This window comes from Drosophila ficusphila, unplaced genomic scaffold (assembly GCF_018152265.1).
Source record: "Drosophila ficusphila isolate 14025-0441.05 unplaced genomic scaffold, ASM1815226v1 contig_412, whole genome shotgun sequence".
Classification (NCBI taxonomy): Eukaryota; Metazoa; Arthropoda; class Insecta; order Diptera; family Drosophilidae; genus Drosophila; species Drosophila ficusphila.
In genome coordinates this window covers 4,901,550-4,920,302 of record NW_025064326.1, presented here as the reverse complement: position 1 = coordinate 4,920,302, position 18,753 = coordinate 4,901,550, and the positions used below count along the sequence as shown (strand labels likewise).

Here is an 18,753-nt window from a genome sequence, read left to right as displayed (position 1 = left end):
AATCCCTATTAAGTTGTATCCAGCAAGCTATTTTATTCCGCCCATTGTGGGTCTGTTGCGATTCGCCGGCCATCTGACCAGCATCAGCTGGCTAGTAAGTGCCCAGGATATTGGCCAGGACAACGAAAGAGTGGAAGGAGAGGGGTGTGGATAGGGGAAGGGGGAGGGGATGGGAAGTCCAGGGGCAGCGGCACATAATCAAGAGGGTTTTTGTGAGGGCCAGGCATCCGGAGAACCAGCAGCGGGCAACGCACTAAATCGGATTACCCCGGAATTATCCTTGTTGGCATTTATTTTGGCTTTGACGCACACAGACCCACTCACACACACACACACACACACTAATAAATACACTGTGGGTGCTGGGATCCAACTTGTTTGCTGGCCACTCAACTCCACTCTACTTTTGGTAGCCCCCTACACGTCCCCCCAACACACACATCAAAAGGAAGAACACACACAGGCAAACAAACGAAAAACAAACGGGAGAAAGTAAAAATAATGTCAACTTCCGTTCTGCTTAGCCAACTTTTGACGCCATCCCCTTCTGTTGTTTTAACTTCTCGCTCCTTGTTTACTTTGAATTGCAAATTTTTTGTTTTTTCGGGCTGTTTTACTTTTTATTCGTGCTCCATTGTGAAGCATAATGAGCCGCGAGTGCTGCCACGGCCAAAGGCATGCGTGTCCCATTGTCATTTCGCAGTTTACACGCAGGGAAATAAAGAGGCGCTTAATGAGTTGGCGAAAATAATCTGAGATAAAGCAAAACTTGCTTCAAATGTATAAAAGAAGTAAAGAAAAATTTAAAACATTTAAATTAATAAGTACTGCCAGTAATAGGGATATAACTCTAGAGATTAAAAAATAAACAAAGAAGTATGAGTATTTTGTGGAAAATATAGAATGTAGCATACTTTTTGGGGATATTTAAATCTCATACAAGATTTAAGATTAAATTACAATTAACTGTGTTTAAGTAATAGTAACATTATTTAGTTCCCAATAAACACTTTAACTTACCAAATTTAAAATTTATTAATTATTCCTCACTTGATGATGCTCTAACCCTCGAGTTCCAACGCAATTTTCCTCACTGCTTTTGATGTAGTGCGCTCTTGAACGTGGCAAGGAGTACATTGCTCAACCAGAAGGCCCGGCCGAACAGGAGCCACGTAAATCTATTAACACCTCACGTCTGGCTGAAGGATAAGCCGTTATAGCCGCCTTCTGAAGGAGCGGGAAAGTCGGGCCGAAACCACAGCCAATGCCATCGAGCAAGGTGTCCAAGTGTGTGTGTGTGCATGTATGCGTGTGCGTGCGCGGTAAATGAAGCATTTTGGCCAAAACGGCACGTACTCGCAGAAAGGCTTCAGTCCCCCCAGCAACCACCCCCCACCGATCCCCATCCCTTCATTCCGGCCACATCAAAAGGCAATCGCTGCCGTAAGTTTGCAAACTAATTTACATAGAGTTCTCGACGCCGAACCTACGTGACCATGCAATTTGCATTGGGCCTGTGTCGTGGCTGCAACTTTTAAGCCAAGTCCGACCCGCTAACCCAACGATAAGCTGGAGCAGCTTTTCCCCTTCCCACCGAAGAGTGCGTTTAAAGTAAACATGAGGAGGGGTTCGCAGAGATGCTGCCATTTTGCCACTTGGCATCAGGTTAAGATTGATTAAGACGTATCTTTTGTCGAACACGTTGGCTTGTTCTCAATGCCTTGGCACGTAGACCTTTGGAAGTGCTTAAACCAAAAACTTTTTTAAATAAAGGTAAGGGGTAACAAGAGGGGTATATACGAACTTGGAAAATAGAATCCACTGTATTAACAAATTCAAGAGTGGAAATGCATATGGTCCAATATAAACTATATTAAAGATAGGAGAACAACTATTTCCAATTTTCCAGGGGAGTAAAGATATTAAAGCAAATTAAATTTGCGGCAACTCTTCAATAAATTTCCTCAGGTAGCAACCCTTCGAGGATTCTACCCTCAGCAATCTTCCATCTTTATGGGTGCACACATATATATCGTTGCTCGGGTGTTCGTGATAAAATCGCATCTATAAACATTAATCGCTCTTTTATGAAGTGTAATAAATTCAGAGTTACACGTTCGCCAGCAATTTAACGCTCTTGCCCTTTCGCAGACTTAAAGCCCCAGTTCCCAAAAAAGCTGAAGTGAACTCAAGACTGGCTTTTAGTTTCTCTAAAAATAGCTTTATTCATATTTGATTGGTACCCAGTTTGGTAATTAGTTTCGCTTTTGGTTTCTCGCTTGTGTTTTTCTCGTTTCTTGTTGCTAGTGTGTGAGTTTTTGAGTTACTTCTCAGTGGCATTTAGTTTCAAACAACATGAACAAACATTAATAAATACATTCAGATAATTCTTATATGAATATCATATAACAATCACGGCTTGTCGATGGAATACCTAGTTAAACGATCTAAGCAATATACATTCATATACAGGTAAATAATTATCAATATTATAAACATACTATTTCGGAACTATATTCTCTAGAGACGTGTAAATTTGTTTGGTGTTTGATTTATGCCTAGAATCGAATAAGTAAATAAAAATTAGTAAATAATGTGTTCTTAACTTCGATATTAATGAGAGACTCCTCTGTACTACATTCTGTGTATATATATACTCTATCGGGATTCAAGTGTGTACAAATACATGCCAACTACTTGGCCCATTGTGTTCCAGGCATTCTAGCAGAGTTTTTACATTTTCATTGTCATTTCAGCGGTCCAGCAAATGTTAAGTTGTTGTTTGCACAACAAATTGATTTACAATGTTAAACAAATTCTGCTCACTTGCAGCCAAAAAAGTTCTTCACTTAATTGTCATTAAATATGCGGGGCCAATCGAAAAAAGTGTGTGCAGTCTAAATAAATAACGCATTCCATTAAAAGGTTGTTTTTGCTCTCCAATTTAAAACACTTATGAATTTTCCATATTCCTCGCTGCGGCTGTTTAAAAACACATTTTAATTTGCAAAAAACAAAAGTTGTGCAGTTTTAATGCGATTTCAATGGAACCAGAAAACAATAAGCTCATAATTATTTATATTCATTTCGGCCGGGCAATAATTTATTTGCCACCAATTGATTTTTGCGTATTGGCAAACAAAAGAATTAAACTGGAGGGAGTAGAACTGTTTCCTTTAATAATTTAATTGCTACATTTTTGGTCTCATCTGTTTTATTTTAAATAAAATACATATTATTGTGAACTATATTAGATATACTCTGTTTGTGTTTACATCCAACTAATATTTGAAATAAATTCTTTACGGAAATAAATATTCATTGGCTGCTTAAATATTACACAAAGTTGGCTGATTGAAATTCTTTGTTGCCTCTTCCTTTTACTGAATCTATTATTATCGTTTGATAATGGGATATTGATTTGTTAATAAACCTTGTTTTTTAAACAGATTGATTTGGTTTGTTTGTATTTTCATTGGTCACGCGTTGCTCGTTTGTTTTTCGATTATTTGTTCTTTTTAGGTACTGTGCAGAGTTCACTTTGAAAACCGTGAAATGAACAAACGGAAACCTAGAGACATTTTAATTACACATCTATCTGATTAGATATTCATTTATAATATATATTTCTGTTTGAGTAACATGTTTGTTATTGCTTTTGTTTAGCACTTGCCCGTGGAGGCTTTTAGCTTAATTACGAAGGCTACATCGTTTTGAACTAACACTAAACTGCCATTTGCTCCCAGCACCCGTCGATCCTTCTGGCCCAGCCCCTCTGCCTAATCTAAATGTTAACTCAAGGGTTACACCATGTCGGTTTTGCCTGGGTCTATACAGTGACTACAATTTAATGGCCTAAAAGTCTTAACTGGCTCCGATCCACTGGCTAAACGTCGCTATATCGGTGTCTTTGTGGTATATATATCCGTATCCATATCCATATTCGTAATGCGTAATTGGTTTTTATATTAATATTGTATATGCAGCATAATTAACTTTGATTATACACATGTCTCTGGGAGGAGAAGAACGCAGCTCTTTTGGAACTGCCGTCGACCTTTGATTATTGATTATGTTACAATGCTAATTGAGTGTTCCGCTCCTCGGCTTAAGATCTAGAATTTCCTCTACGGTTCGCAGGCTCAACTTAGGCGCTAGTAATTGATATAAGTAGTGACCACCGGGACTAGTTCGACTCCGACTACAGACCCTCGGCCTGCTCTCAAAGGTAGTTGGGCCTGGAGACGCAGCACAGGAGGCTCATGTTCTTGCAGATGTAGTTCTGCCGCCTCTTCGCCTGCCAAGGTCCAGTTGTGTCCAGTGCCGCGTTGCGTTCTACAAAAATTACATGGAAAGGTAAACATTGGCTTGATTAGTTAACCAGTTTCGGAGGAAAAAGAATGTATAAGCAGCACACAAAAAAATATTTATTCATTTCAATTGTATGGTAGTATTTTTTGTTTTTAAGATAATTGTTGTTTATTATTTTTGGTTTACTTTAGAAAAGTGATTGTTAGGTGATGGGAAATAGTTCCACTCAATTTTATAGCAATATATTTTTAGAAAATATGTGTAAAGCCTTTGCAAGCATGGACCTTAATAGCCTGTCTAGTTTTTGTGCGCAGCTTTGCCCTTTTTGTGTGTGCTGCATGCAATTTTGTTTGCTCGGCGGGCCTTGGCCAAATAAAATACCAAAGTGCACGGCGTTTGGCAATGGAGCCCGCTGGCAGCCCAGTGGCACAGAGCACGGAGCAAAAAGCCCGGGAGCCTGCGCAGTTAGAGAGGACTCACCCAAGTACGCCTCGTGCTGCGGCATGTACTCCTGCATCTCGGAAAGGAGCACGGCGATGTCCTGCGAGTCTTTGGTGATGCTGCACAGCTCCTCCTCGTTGAAGTCGGGCGTGAACTGTTTGCACAGCAATATCTGGCTGATGACATTGCCCAGATTCGAGGGCCCGGCTCGGTTCTCTGTGAAGCATAAAAAATAGAAAAGAAGTCAGGGGATAAATCAGAGTCAAGTGATAAGCCGCCACTAAGCCAAGTTTGCAGGAGAGTCAAGCTCTTCGCCCGACATTTCCCCTAGCTCGGCAATAAAATAAACCATTTGGTTTTGACCTGGCCACAGCCACAGGAAGCCGTATTTATTTGTTTCATTTATTTTTATGCAAACATTTTCCTTTGACGTTTGCATTGCCCACTTTTTGTTTTATTTTCCCGTTGCTTTGCTGCTTCATTAGCTTTCGCTTTTCATTTGTAAAGCGCTTTGATGTCTGTCTCTTCGTTGCTGATTTCAACTTTTGGCTTTAACTTTTACCAATTTAATGATCACAAGCTCGGAAGCGTACACAGCAATTTTAAATTTTATTACTTTGTCTATCATTTGACTGTTTTATGAAAAACTTTTCTAGCATTTTATTACTCTAGTTGTGTTTAGTTGCTTTGATGTTTTCCATTTGATTGATTGCTGCAATCAATATCCGATCAGCCATCAATCTTCATCAGCCATGGTCAAATTAATTACTTGCTAAAACTTGCTGAGCTGCACGCCTCAATGCATTGCAATCTATTCGATCGTCCAACGTGGCGTATGCGCAATATTCATATTTCATATTCCATGGCAGATGCGAGCGTGCATGACAGGCATTCAACGCTTTGAATTTTTATACAGCTCATTAGTTGAGGTAGAGGGTATACTCAGTCTAATATTTATATTAAACAAACTTTAAGCAAAATAATATTTTTTAAACAAGCGTAGAATTAAATTAACTTTCCTTCTGTTTCAACCCTAATTTATCTGTTTAAAGGGTACTAAATAAATCTAGCAATACAGAAAGCAACTCTTTTGGTGGCAATCGTGCAAGGCAATGAATTTTCGCCAGCAAGGCAATAATTAAGGACACATAAAACTGCCATCGCAGAATCGCAACTGGCTATCTCCCCTGCCAATTTTGCGTATATTTTGGTTTGCAATTATAACAACCAAACACAGGGAAAAAAGGAGCTTTCAATTTTTGAATTTTTTATTGCATATTCTGCGTTGATGGCGTTTTCATGGTACTGCAGTTACTTGTTTGTTTCCCCAGTTTTCGGCGCGGGTGCGTTGTAAATTCGCTGCATCCAATGGCCAAAAGCCAGTGGCTCTGTAAATATTTACACCCTGTTCCCCAGTTTTCAGGGTGTTTTTGTGGGTGTGGGTGTATGTTGACTGGCTGAGAAACCAGTGCCAACGTAGTGGTTGTAATTTAAAAATTTATGATCGCAATTGGCATTTGGCATTTGCCCCGCATTTGTATTCGCCGGCATTTTCCATGGTCAGCCTGGCGACAAATCAGTTCGGAGTTTGGCTCTGCATATTTTTGCGCTCGCACGTGCACATTAAACATGGCCAAGGAATGGCAATCACGGCCAGGACGCACTGAGTCGCAACTGCAGCGCCAAGTATGCCAAACAATTGTTGAACGTGCCCCGAGTGTCTGTTCCTCGGTGAGTGAAAGCTGCCCCGAATGGCGATGCCAAAGAAAAGGCATCCTCGTTAGGGCCAACTTGGAATGCGAGGAAATATTTGTGCAGTAAGGTCATTAAAGTAACGAGGGGTTCACATAACTGCATGTCAGCAGAATAAATTGCAGGAAATTATATAGATGATTGCGTACAATCAGCTATTTATTGCTCATATTACTCAATTCTTATTTATTCACCATTTAAATGAACTAATAAAAATCCCATTAAATTACTCATATTTCCTTTAATAACTGAATCAATTGAAATTGAAATTCCCCCGCTTAAATCACATGATGTTAACCGTGTTGAACTCCCTTTGCCAAAGTCCTTCGCTGACTTTGACACTTGCTGGCAACAGCGAAATCGCAGTGACCGCAATCGCAATCGCCAAATGGCGACAGCTGCAACATGGTCCCAGTTGGCCGGGAATCGTGCGTTGGCGTTGCACTTAACTTACCATAATAGCCGGACATATCCATTGGCACGACTTGTATGAGGCGATAGCTCTTCACAAGTTCACGTAGGAACAACTGGGCCATGTAGAACAGGAGCACCAAATGCGGGTTGTCGGTGAGGATGCCGTCGGCCATGGCGCTGCAAAAATACAATAAAATGCAAGAGAAAGGGTTAAAAACAATGAGAGCAATGCAAGGTAACATGAACATCGGCTTCCGAGTGGGGTTTCTGAAGGGGAAATTGTCGGGCTGGAATGCCGCATTGTGTGGGCCGCATTTGTGGCACGCCAAATTGCATGCGGAAATTGTGAAATGAAATTTATATGATTTTATGACATTTCTTTGGGTCGAGAATGGGAGTCGTAAACTGGCGACAAACTAATTCGTTTCCGATAGAGTTTTAAGGACGTTCTTGATTGTTATTTTTGTGTTCAGCTGCTCTTTTCGAAACATTGATTATTGAAAGTAAGATTGTGGTACGACTTTCAGCACAGGAAATTCACAACTTTTTTCTTGTTTTTATTCATTTCGTATTTTGCCATCTGAATAACCAACCAAGTGTATACTTTTAATGTTCACAGCTACAAATAAACAAGCCGAATTAATTTCTAATTCCGTAACCAGCACCGAAACGACATTTTCATTCAAAGAAATTAGCATTACGAAAATAATTTATATAACAGTCGCTGCGGCATAATTCATTTAGAAAAACACTCAGCGTTTGCAGTTGGTACGCAAATTGCTGCTTAGTTGACATTAATTTCAGTTTTAGCAGCACAAGGAGTGGGACAGAAATATAAATTGCCATAAACATATTTGCAGCTACACAGGAATAAATTCAATTTGTAAATTGCTTTTGCATTGCCTAAACTCTACGAAGCTGGAAATGAAAAATTCGAATTTGAGCAGGAGGAAGGTCTTGAAAGTGTTGCCGTGTCTTCTGATTTCGCCTCCTTGGCTGGCATTAAAGCAAATAAATTGCGAATTAATCTTCCCCAAGGTGAACCAGAAGAGGAGTTTGGGTTGGAGAGGATTCCGCTTAAAGCGGTTTAGATTTGGGTTCCCTACTTTCCACTTTCGCGAATTTTTAGGGGGAAGTAAAGTAGGATTTAAACAATCTCTCTTCAAGGAGATTCTATCAAGTGTAACATTTGCAGGAATTAAACGTGTACAAATTGGCTGGAATATTAAACACACAATCATGCAGTTATGACCTCGTCTAATACCCCATTAATATTTTACTATCGCACATCAGCATTTATACTAATACGGAGATGAGAGCTCGACTTTAATGCCCGAATCGTAATCAAATTAATGCTAAGCGATTTCCTTGAAAAACTGCAAGTTGTAAATGGCAGAGAGCAGTGTTTTAATGACCTCCCGCTCCCCTCATCTCGAATATCCTCGATTGTGGTGCGCGGACATTAACGTGGGTCATTTTCGCCAGTACCACACCCAGAAAATCGCAATAATAAGTTTGGAGCAGTGAAACAAAATCTGCAAAGCATCCGAAAACCCACCCAAAAAAACCTGGGGAATAAAGAACGAAGGGCAGTGGGAAAAAGGGCGGGAAAACGAAGGAAAAAATGGGCAGACCATTGTCAGCAGCTGGTCTTGATTACAGCTCGGACGTTATATTCATTTATTGCAAATAACAGGGAACAGTGAGCAGTGAAATATTTTTTATTCCCCGCTAGACCCAAAGAAATGTTGCAAGGAAAATTGTGCAAAATGGCTGAGGGACTGGCGATCGTAAAAAGCGTTTATCAGGGTCGCCGCCCAATCGAAGTTATTAACTGCAGCTGTATAAAGTTGTTGTTCTCAAAAATTGCCCCAGTTTACGAGACGGAACTCTCCTCAAAAGCGTCTGCTGCTACGTGACGAGCGGCTCGCCCTAATTGCGTAACTTTACCACCGACTTCCTTGCCTTCTTGCTGTCTTGCTGTCTTCAATAATTTGCTGTCATTTTCGCAAACATGACCACAGAACATGGCCCTGTGGCTCGGCATCCGGCATCTGGGATCCGGGAAAACGGCATCAAGTGTCGACATAACGAACGGAGTAGCCGACAGCGACAATAAAACAATGAGCAGCCAGAAGACTGTGGGAAGGATCCTTACAAAAATTGCAACCGAGTTTACAATTTTTAATAAAATATTAAATTTAATAAGAAAATTAATTATAACAAAATTCTTTGTTCTATCATAAAACAAAGTATTGCAAAATAAACAAAGTAAACAAAGTAAAGAAAATATTAATGAAATATAAGACAGAAGATAACTACGAATGTTAGTTTAAAAGTTTTTTAATTCTTCTTCGATGTAAAATAAAAATTCTTTTTTATTTAATTTTGTATATATAAATCCCTTGTATTTTTTTCAGATAATAAAATCTCCAGCAAAGATTCAAATTTATCCCCAAAAATACAAATTTAGTACCCCTTTCCACGGTGGTGTGGCAACAGCAGTTGCAGGAAACATAAAATTTCCTCCGCAGCCGCAGACATCGCCATCGACGACGTCTACGAGATTGGCTTTGGCTCTGATGGGGCTGTCCCCGGAGGTGGGAATCCTTGTGCCACATCCTCCCTGCGGACCCTGGCCAATTGTCGGATTGTGTTCTCCGTGCAGCGATGGACGGAGCAGAAGCAAAAGCAGAAGTCCGGGTATTATTTGCAGCGGAAATGCGTTTAAGCCAACATGATGTGGCATGGGTTTTTGGTAGCGGGAGAGGGTCCTGCCCCCGAGGACCGTGTTGACTTACTCGCTGTCAAAACAGGAGGAGCCAAGCCGAGCACAGGCGAGCCAAGCAGCTAAAACAAAGGCAGCGCCAGTAATTTAGCAACAACAAACAACTGCACATAACTACAAGGCAAACAGCAGAACAAATGCGAAGTAAGCGCAGGCAAATAGACAGATGGATAGATAACATGAACACAAGCGCAAACACGGCGAAATGGACCGAACGTCGCCTCCAAGGATATATGCTCTATATAAGGTGCACAGCGAGAAAATATAATCGCAACTAATAAGCCATTTGGTTAATAAACTCGATGGGGTTTTATATTCCTTCTTGGCTTTAAGCTAAAATAGATCAAAACGATCTTAACAAATTCGTAGTAATAAGAATGTAACTCACTTTTGCAATAATTTTTTCTCTCATATGACAACTCACATGCCACCATCCTTTCTTTATTGATTTTTTTCGTGTGTACCTTTAGTACAAGTATAAGTGCGAGTTGGACAAACAAACAGGCAAACAACTATCAGTCACTCAAGGCAGTTGGCAAAGTGCTGCCGCCATCTGAGAACGGGAATGGAAGTGGATGTGGATGTGAAAGTGGAAGTGAAAGTAAATGTGGAAGTGGAGGTGGAAATGGGCATGACTCGAGGAAAGCGACTGCAAGAGTGTCTATTCCAAGGTGGTCTGATGGGACTGGTGAGGCTTCTCCAGGAGGAGGGAACCTGCCTCGGGTGCCCACAAGGTATCACAACTTTGTCGTCTTGTTTGGCCAACGAAACCACAAAAGTTGGGGCTAAATGCTAACTCTGTTTGTTCTAAAAGCCAACTTTGTGGGCCCTGTTTGAATTGTTATTATGAATGTTTAGTTTGCGGTGATTTAATGTAGATAGAAAACAAGAAAGGAAGCTAGCTTCGGCAAGCCGAAGCTTATATACCCTTGCAGTTACTAAATTTGTCGAACAAAATACATAAAAGCTAAAGAGCATCGAAGCTATGACGATTTTTCTATTAATTTTCCATATTGTTCATATGACAGCTATATGATATAGACGTCCGATTTTAATGAAATTAAATTAGTAACTCAAGACTCATTAGAAAACTCTATATTCCAAAAATCATTATTGCCTGATGAAAAACAACGAGGTTATAATTATATTTCCGTTATTTCTATATAGATTTTTCGATCTTTCCCATGGCAGCTATATGATATAGTTGTCCGATTTTTATGAAATTTTTTCTCAACTTAAGAGTATTAAAAAAACTTTATGTTCCAAAAATCATGCTCGTGGCATGAAAAACAACGACATTATAATTTTTTTCCATTATTTATATATATATATATTTTGATCTCTCCTATGGCAGCTATATGATAAGGTTATCCGATTTTGATAAAATTTAATCCGAAATTCAATATCAGTTAGAAAACGCCATCTGGAAGGAATCAAGTCGATCTGATCAAAAACAACGGAGTAAGAATTTTTAATTTCATTCTCTCGTATGGGAGCTATCCGATATAGTCGCCCGATCCGGCTCGTTCCGACATATATACTGCGTGCAATAGCTACACAACTTTTGGGAAAGTTTCAGCGAGATAGCTTTAAAACTGAGAGACTAGTTTACATAGAAACCGACAGGAGGACAGACAGACAGACGGACAGACGGACAGACGGACAGACGGACAGACGGACAGACGTACATACATATTTCGATTCAGATGGTGATGCTGATCAAGAATATATATACTTTATGGGGTCTGAGGTGTCTCCTTCACTGCGTTGCAAACTTCTGACTGAAATTATAATACCCTTTTGCTCTGCAAGGGTATAAAAATGAAATACATTTTTTTATTGTTTCTTCAACTCAATTTCAGCTCCCCAAATCGATTTTCCACAATATACTTCTCCCAACTTTTCCATCAACATTTTCTTTTTATATTGACTTGTTTGCAATTTTAATTAAATTTAAGAGCAGCGACTAATAAAATTTGTTTTACTCGAGAGCTTCTCCCCAAAAGTAAAACATTTTCTTACGGCAAGAAAACCAACTTAAAGCATTTACTCTCTCCTTTTGTGTCCTTTCTCCGCCTTCTTTGGTTTCTTCGCTTTCTCCTTTACGAGAATGGCATTGCCATCGAGTTGTTGTGACTTCGGATGTCTCACATGGGTCATGCATGTGTTTACAAAACATAAAACAGCAGCGAACAGCGAAACACTGTCAGAAAGTTTGTCCCTGTTTCTGCCTCTGTCTCTGTCATTGTCAAGTTTGGGCCCGAAGTTTTCCCCCTTCCCCCGACGGCAGCTTTTCCATTTGCTTTGTTCATTTTCCGAGCATACTTTTTGCTTTATTGAACTTTTACTTTCAATTTAACTTTGGGTCCTCGAGCAGTCTGCCTGATGCTTTTTGCCGCGCTAATTCATTGTCGTCACTCATACGCCATGTGCGCCTATTTGCAAAGCGAATCTGAGCCGAACCACGTCGTGAACTGAGGCCGCTCGTCGCGTCGAGTCGTTCATTTGTGTCAATAAAGCAGAAATTAATTGAAATCTCCCCGTTGCTTCTGGCCTGCTGCCAGCCAGCCAATCATCAATTCAACTGTCTCCGTTCCGCTTTTCCTCAGTTCTCAGTTGCCACTTTTCTGCACTTTTCCCATTCGAATGTACTATGGAGAGTGTACGAGAGTGGACAAAATGCTGATGCGGATGCTCGTCTCGTTATATTGACATTTCTCCACTCCAGAGTGACATTTAAAGCGTCTTCTCGATAATAAATCACATTGTCATATGCCAGCGTGGTGTGCTTAAAAAGTTCTTCTTTGCAGAGACAAAATTTGACAGATACCCACGTACTATGAGTGTGTGTGTCTGAAATTACAAACACTGTATGTATTGTATATGAATTCCGCCCTCAAGATATTTGTTAAAAAATGAAAAGGAGGCGTTTTCGGGGTGCGATAATGGCACATGTGTGGCATCCACATGGGACTCCGTCTTTGAAACATTTCGGGGGCATAAATCAATAAATTGAAGTCGGCAAACAGACAGGCCCCAAAAGTCAACTGGGACGTTAAAGTTTTGCGCCTTTTCAGCTGAGCCCTTCAGTGAAAATCCACATCACAGTGATGCGAGCTCTTACCACGTCGTTCATTGGCAAACAAAACGATTTTCAACAGCTTTTGTGTAGTTTTTGCTCGATTTTTTCGTTCGTTTTCGCCCGCAAACAAATGAGAAAAACAAATGCAGTCATACTCACACTGGTCCCTTCATCAGGTTTAATGAAAAAAAATTACCCAATATGCTGTGAGGCCCGAGGCAGGTCGAAAAAATGTTATTAACTTTTGCCGTTTCGGTTGGATGTGAAGAGGAAGTGGAGTGCTCTGATAAATTATGCAGCACTTTGAAATTGAATTTCAAACTCAGCCACTAACTCATTTTGAGAGCATTCCAAGGGTCCTCAATCCGAGTCCAACAAATTGTTATTTATGTTATCCCGCCCGCCCACTTTTCCCTTTCTCATTTAACTGCAATTAGATTTGCATACATTTCCATAAAGAAGGCACAGACACGTGGAGGAAATGCCCCGAATGTCACACACACGTTGCTGTTTATGTTTATGATAATGTTATCTATCCCTTTGGGGTCTTCCGCTTAGGTCCACTGAGCAAAACTAAGTGGCAGCTTGAATGGGTAACAGAATATTTGATTTAAGATTCAGGAAAATACTTTTAGATGATCAAAACAAAAAGTGTATTATGAGTAATAATGTTAATGTATGTGTTTTGATTTAAATCCTTTTTTGAATATTTTAAAATTATTTAGAATAACAAAAAAATTAATTTTAAGATTCAATCTTTTAAAATAAAATATTGACACTCATTGCTTGTAGTTTATGTCTTCTGTTTGATTTATAGTAAAACTCCTGTATCTTAGCACTTAAAATGTAATAGTATGTATGTATTGCAGACTCACCTCTTGACCTGTGGCATCAGGATCTGGGCGGTGTGCTTCAGTGCCTCCACGCAGGTCCTTCGCAGCTTGCGGATCTTCTCGCGGAGCTCGGGACAGTCCTTCGCCTGGCCGACGTGGATGAGCATGTCGCGGAAGAGCGCCACATGGCTGTTGATCTCCACGATGAGCTGGAATCACAGGGGAGAGCGGGAAATTCGTATCAGGGTCATCGGCGCCAACTGAGGCTTAATTTATGCGAGAGCTCTATTAGGCCGGGCCAATAGCACATAGCACATTACATATTTTAATTTATGCACAACCCATCCGACGACCGCAGGCAGCCCAAGAATATACAGACATACTTGTACATACATATTTGTTTGCCCAGCCGGCTGGTTTTAGCCAGCAAAATTTCTGGGAACTTTCTCAGACCAGATAAAACTGAGCCTGCCGCTCTGCCGGATTCTGTTGTTGTTGTTTTTCTTTTTGTTGTTATTGTTGTTGCCGTTTTACGGCTCATTGCCAAAATGGAGGCGGTAAATGCCGTCGCCATTGCCATCGGCATCGCCATCGCATTTTGCCTGCGGCCGAATCAGGCTCATAAAAATTAAAATGCCTGAAATGCAAAGGATTATTCAAGCTCATTTTTATGGCTTTGGGTTGGTTAGCCCTTTTCAGGAGCGAAAGAAGAGGGTCAAGCTGTTGCTGAAAAGTATATTAAGTCAATTATTATTGACTGAATTACTTATTCTTGGCTTTAAGTTAATCGTATGGTGCTAAATTTAGAACAGACTTTGTAGGCCTTTTAAATTATACTTCATTAGGTATTAAAAGATTGTGACAATGGCGTTGTCTTTTTTCTTAAAATTTCTCATTTAAATAATAACAATTGTTAGTCGAAATTCGAGAAATATTGTGCGTTTTCTCTTCTCTGTTTTATCAAATTTGTTTTACTATTTATTACCTTGATTATGACCAAATAAAATTGCGCTTTTTCCCAAACCCACTCCATTTTTAATTAAATTTTGATTTTATTCTACCACCGCCAAGTTAATTTTACAGTCAGTCATAAGCTTAATTTTCCGCATTTCTCCCACACACACAAACAAACGAACCAATGCCGCAAATCCCGCCTACACACACATGCGAGCGGCACGTTTAAATATTAATGGTTGACTCTGGCAACCTCATTTCCCGCCAAACGCTCCACTCGCCCCTCCCCACCCCCCTGTGAAAATCCCGCCCCCTGGTTTCGGTCGCGCACTTCATTTAAAACGCGGCGTATGCGTAATTTTAATAATCCTCGAAAGTCTGAAACGCCCCCGGCGAATGCAAAGTGAATTCTGTGGCTTGACTCAATTTGGGGCCGACAGCTGTGCGTTTCTGTCGATGGGAAGTATCCGAGCGGAGGCTGGAAGATTTACAGCTTTATGAAATATATGCATGATTAGTCATATTGATGGCATCGGCTTGACAATGCCACAGACAGCCCAGAAGTGGGCGGAGCGGAGCGGGGCGGGGCACTTAGCCAAATTGCTTATTGAAAGTGCTGCTGCTGCGAGTACGATATGCCCCCGAAACTTTCCCCAAAAAGCAAAGAAGAGGAGAGCCGCGGGGTGGGATCATGGTTTTGTAATCATTTTCCGAGCTCGGGCCTAGGCAAAACTTTTCCACCATCAGCTGTTGCTGCCCTCGACTCGGTGGCAAATTTATTGGATTCATTGTTCCTGGAAAACGGCTTTGTTTGCCCCGGTTGCTTTGATATCGACAGAAATGGGGCAGAATCGATGCGGAATGTGGGTTAATTTTAAGCAAAAAAAAATCAAATTTCGATTTCTCATGAAAAAGGTTTGCCGAAGGGTTGAAAGAGCCATGCAAAAGGGTAATTATATATGGCAGCTTGGGCAAGTTTGCAAATCAAATCATGAGGAAACTGAATAAGCAAAACATAATTTCATGAACGAGAACAAATACAATCAATAAAAACCTCTACTTGCTTAAACCAAAAACATAATCAAACACCTTTCACTAAGCTTATTTGATTTTATGGTAACGTTTCAAAACGTTTTCCCTTAAAGATCTGATACGAATGTAAGAGCCCTAGAATGTTTCATTAAACACCTTAATAAGACACATCCCATTGGGGACCCTATAAAATGCTGTCTCGCTGTCGCCTAATTATTTGGGTTTTTTCGGGTGGTCGCCAAGGACAGTGACTCCCATAAAACACTACACACACCACACACAGTTGGTAGGGCACAGGTTTAAGCTCGTAAAAGCCACAAGCATAAATTTTATATGACGCTTAAATCTCGGCAGATATAAGGAGACAAAGCGGGGCTTTCGAAGGGAAAAGGAGGAGGGGGAGTGGTAAGGGGGCTTTTGGCCCGGTCGGAAAGGCAATGCAAAAAGTCCATGCAGCTCATGCAAATCCCAAACGTAAACGCCTGTCGTCTTCGTCCTGGGCAAAGGTCCTTGGGCTGGCATGAAAAGGGAAAGCCAAAAGCTGTGCCAAACCAGAGTCAAGTCCCTGCGCAAAAATAAAAAAAAGTAACACAAATGCGAAAAGAGCCGAAAACATTTCTGAAATTACCTGACCACACATACACAACACACACACGAAAAGCATATGAGAAAATTTCATTTATCCAGGACCGAGGTATATATTCAATTCCCCCGGCGCACTTGGCGCTTCATTCGGTCAGTAATGAGGCCATTTTCTAATAGCAACACCGCCTAAAAAGCTGCCACAAAAGATGCAGCGCCACCTGATGTGGCGTGTAGGAATAATAACAAGTCGGAATCCCCCTTTCTCCTGACCAAATGCATATTCATGCGGAACCGGACTGGCCATGTTGTTTTATTATTCTTCCACTGGCAACTACTTTGCTTCAACAGTTGAGGCGGAAAATTGAAAAACATCTGCCGTTGCGAATTCAGTGCAACAAAAGCAACTGAAAGAAAAGAAATGCACGTACCCCATTCCTTATGCCACATGCACCGAAATTCAAGACTTCTAACTCTACTTCTAATAACTGAAATATTTATACATATATATGTATATTCTATTATATTAATATTCTTAAAAAACATATCTTGCTTTTTCCACATACGAAAAACATACTACATTTTAGTTATTAAGTTAACAATTTATAACTATGTATATTATATTAATTAAAATTTTTTCCAGTGCACATACGTGATGTGGCTGCCGTGAGGAAACGTTACTCCACTCCCCTCCTTCATGGCCAAATGTGTAAATCAGCAAAAACGCAAATGCCACAACGCCAAGAACGAGACAAAGAAAGCCCGCGGGGAGAAAGTTGAGATAAGATGGGTGGAAGTGGGTGGTTGCGACAGCGGGGAGAAGGGGAAACTAACACACAAAAGAAGGCGACGACAAGTAAAACTGAATCTAGACAAAGTGAAAGCGGAAATTAAAATTGCAGTACAAAAGGGAGAGGAAGCGACAAAAACAAAAACCAAAACAACAACAAAGACAAAGACAGACAGCGCTTGTAATGAAGTGTGTGTACGAGTGTGTGTGGGCGTGTGAGTGTGTGCGTAAGTGTTTAGATACATTTAAGAATGCATTTGCCCAGGGCCATAAAACGACAATGTCCACAGAAAATAAAGGGGTTTGCATTCCATTCTGAAATAAATTAAAACAAAAAATGACATGCAAAGGGTTTTAAATGAAAGCACAAGCTTTATTCTTTGTTTCACATAAAATAAAATGCTTTTAGTTTTTTACAACACAAGAAAACAGTTGATGCACAATAATGAACTTGTATCTTCTACATGTACAATGCTTAAAGTAACACAATAAAAACTTATAGCCAATACTTCAAGGATTCACCTCTAACATTTTGCACAAAGAGCAGATGTACTCCATTCAGATAATAAATATCACGCTCCATTTGCAGCACGAGCTGCAAAAACTAAGATAACGTGCTGCTGCTAATGCGCTTTCCACATCCACATCTGTTGATATCTTGCAACTGCCACGCCCACAAGGAACAATTAAGTTCAGGGCCAAAACTAACAGAGTGCAATGCCAAAACGCATTAGCCAGCGAACCAACAAGTTGAACTGTAGAATAATTACAATCGAACTGGCAGGAGGTCGGAGGTCCTTTCACCAATCGCAGGAAGCGGCCAACTAGCCAACTGTCCGTTCAACAATCGACAGCCGCTGACCTTCGACCCCACACTCCCACTCCCCATGTTATGAACTCGCACTCCCCATTTCAGCCAAACAAAGGTTCGTTACAGTGCATGAATGTCGGACAGCGTTTTCAAATCGGCTTACAGAGAAACAAAAATTATATATCACAGAAAAAAACGTTTTTTGTAAAAAAAAGCAACACATATTTTGAAATTAATATTCTTAAATCAATAAAGTATTTCACATTATATTCAATTTACGAAAATGAATTCACTTTCTCATTAGGAAACTTTTTCCTTGCCTTAATTTATTTTCCTTAGTGTTCCATAGCTCGTCAGCCACTTGCAACAAGAGGCAGCAGCAAAAACATCACAATGCCGCAGATGTGCAACACACACGGCCAATATCGAGTGGGCCCATGTGTGGGGCAGCCAGGGGCTTTGGTGTGAGCCACAAAGCCCCATTCGGCCATCAGCAACAATAAGCGAAGGGAAAGTGTCTAGAACAACCAGCGAATCGCAGCTGCGGCAAACTGACGGTGATGAGAGCTCCTGATCCCCAGACCCCCGACCCCTCTGCATTCGATTCCTCACGCCGCAAAAAGCAATTTGGCATAGACGGACTGCCCCTTTTAGATCACACGCACTTCTTTCTCAATTGGTTTCCACCCAAATAATAAATAAACCGATGGAAGTTGTTTTAAACAAATCTCTAGTAAAGTGTTGAAAAACTGCGGGACCCGAGACCTCAAAATGTTTGTAATCGAATTCCAACACAAACTGCACTTAAAAACACTTAAACTTCAATGATTTAATGATTTTCTCAAAGGTGGCGGACATCGTTTCTTTTGTAGCCCAAAGAAAGTAATATTTTTTAAATTTAAATTTTTTGAAAACTTAGGTTAAATCTGGTTTGAGGTTGTGTGTTATCCTAAAGAAAACACA

At 40.5% G+C, this 18,753-nt stretch overlaps 1 protein-coding gene across 1 annotated transcript in view; it reads right to left on the bottom strand.

Annotated features, from left to right (window-relative positions):
- Nucleotides 1-2,199: 2,199 nt before the first annotated feature.
- The window catches only part of LOC108089979, a 30,819-nt gene continuing 14,265 nt past the window's right edge, over nucleotides 2,200-18,753 (bottom strand). Inside the window, exons 3-6 of the mRNA XM_017188480.2 lie at nucleotides 13,664-13,830; nucleotides 6,959-7,095; nucleotides 4,792-4,968; nucleotides 2,200-4,335 (exon numbers count right to left, since the gene is read on the bottom strand). Of these exons, the coding sequence (XP_017043969.1) occupies nucleotides 4,223-4,335; nucleotides 4,792-4,968; nucleotides 6,959-7,095; nucleotides 13,664-13,830 (594 nt within the window). The 3' untranslated portion in view covers nucleotides 2,200-4,222. The remainder of the gene's footprint in view (nucleotides 4,336-4,791; nucleotides 4,969-6,958; nucleotides 7,096-13,663; nucleotides 13,831-18,753) is intronic.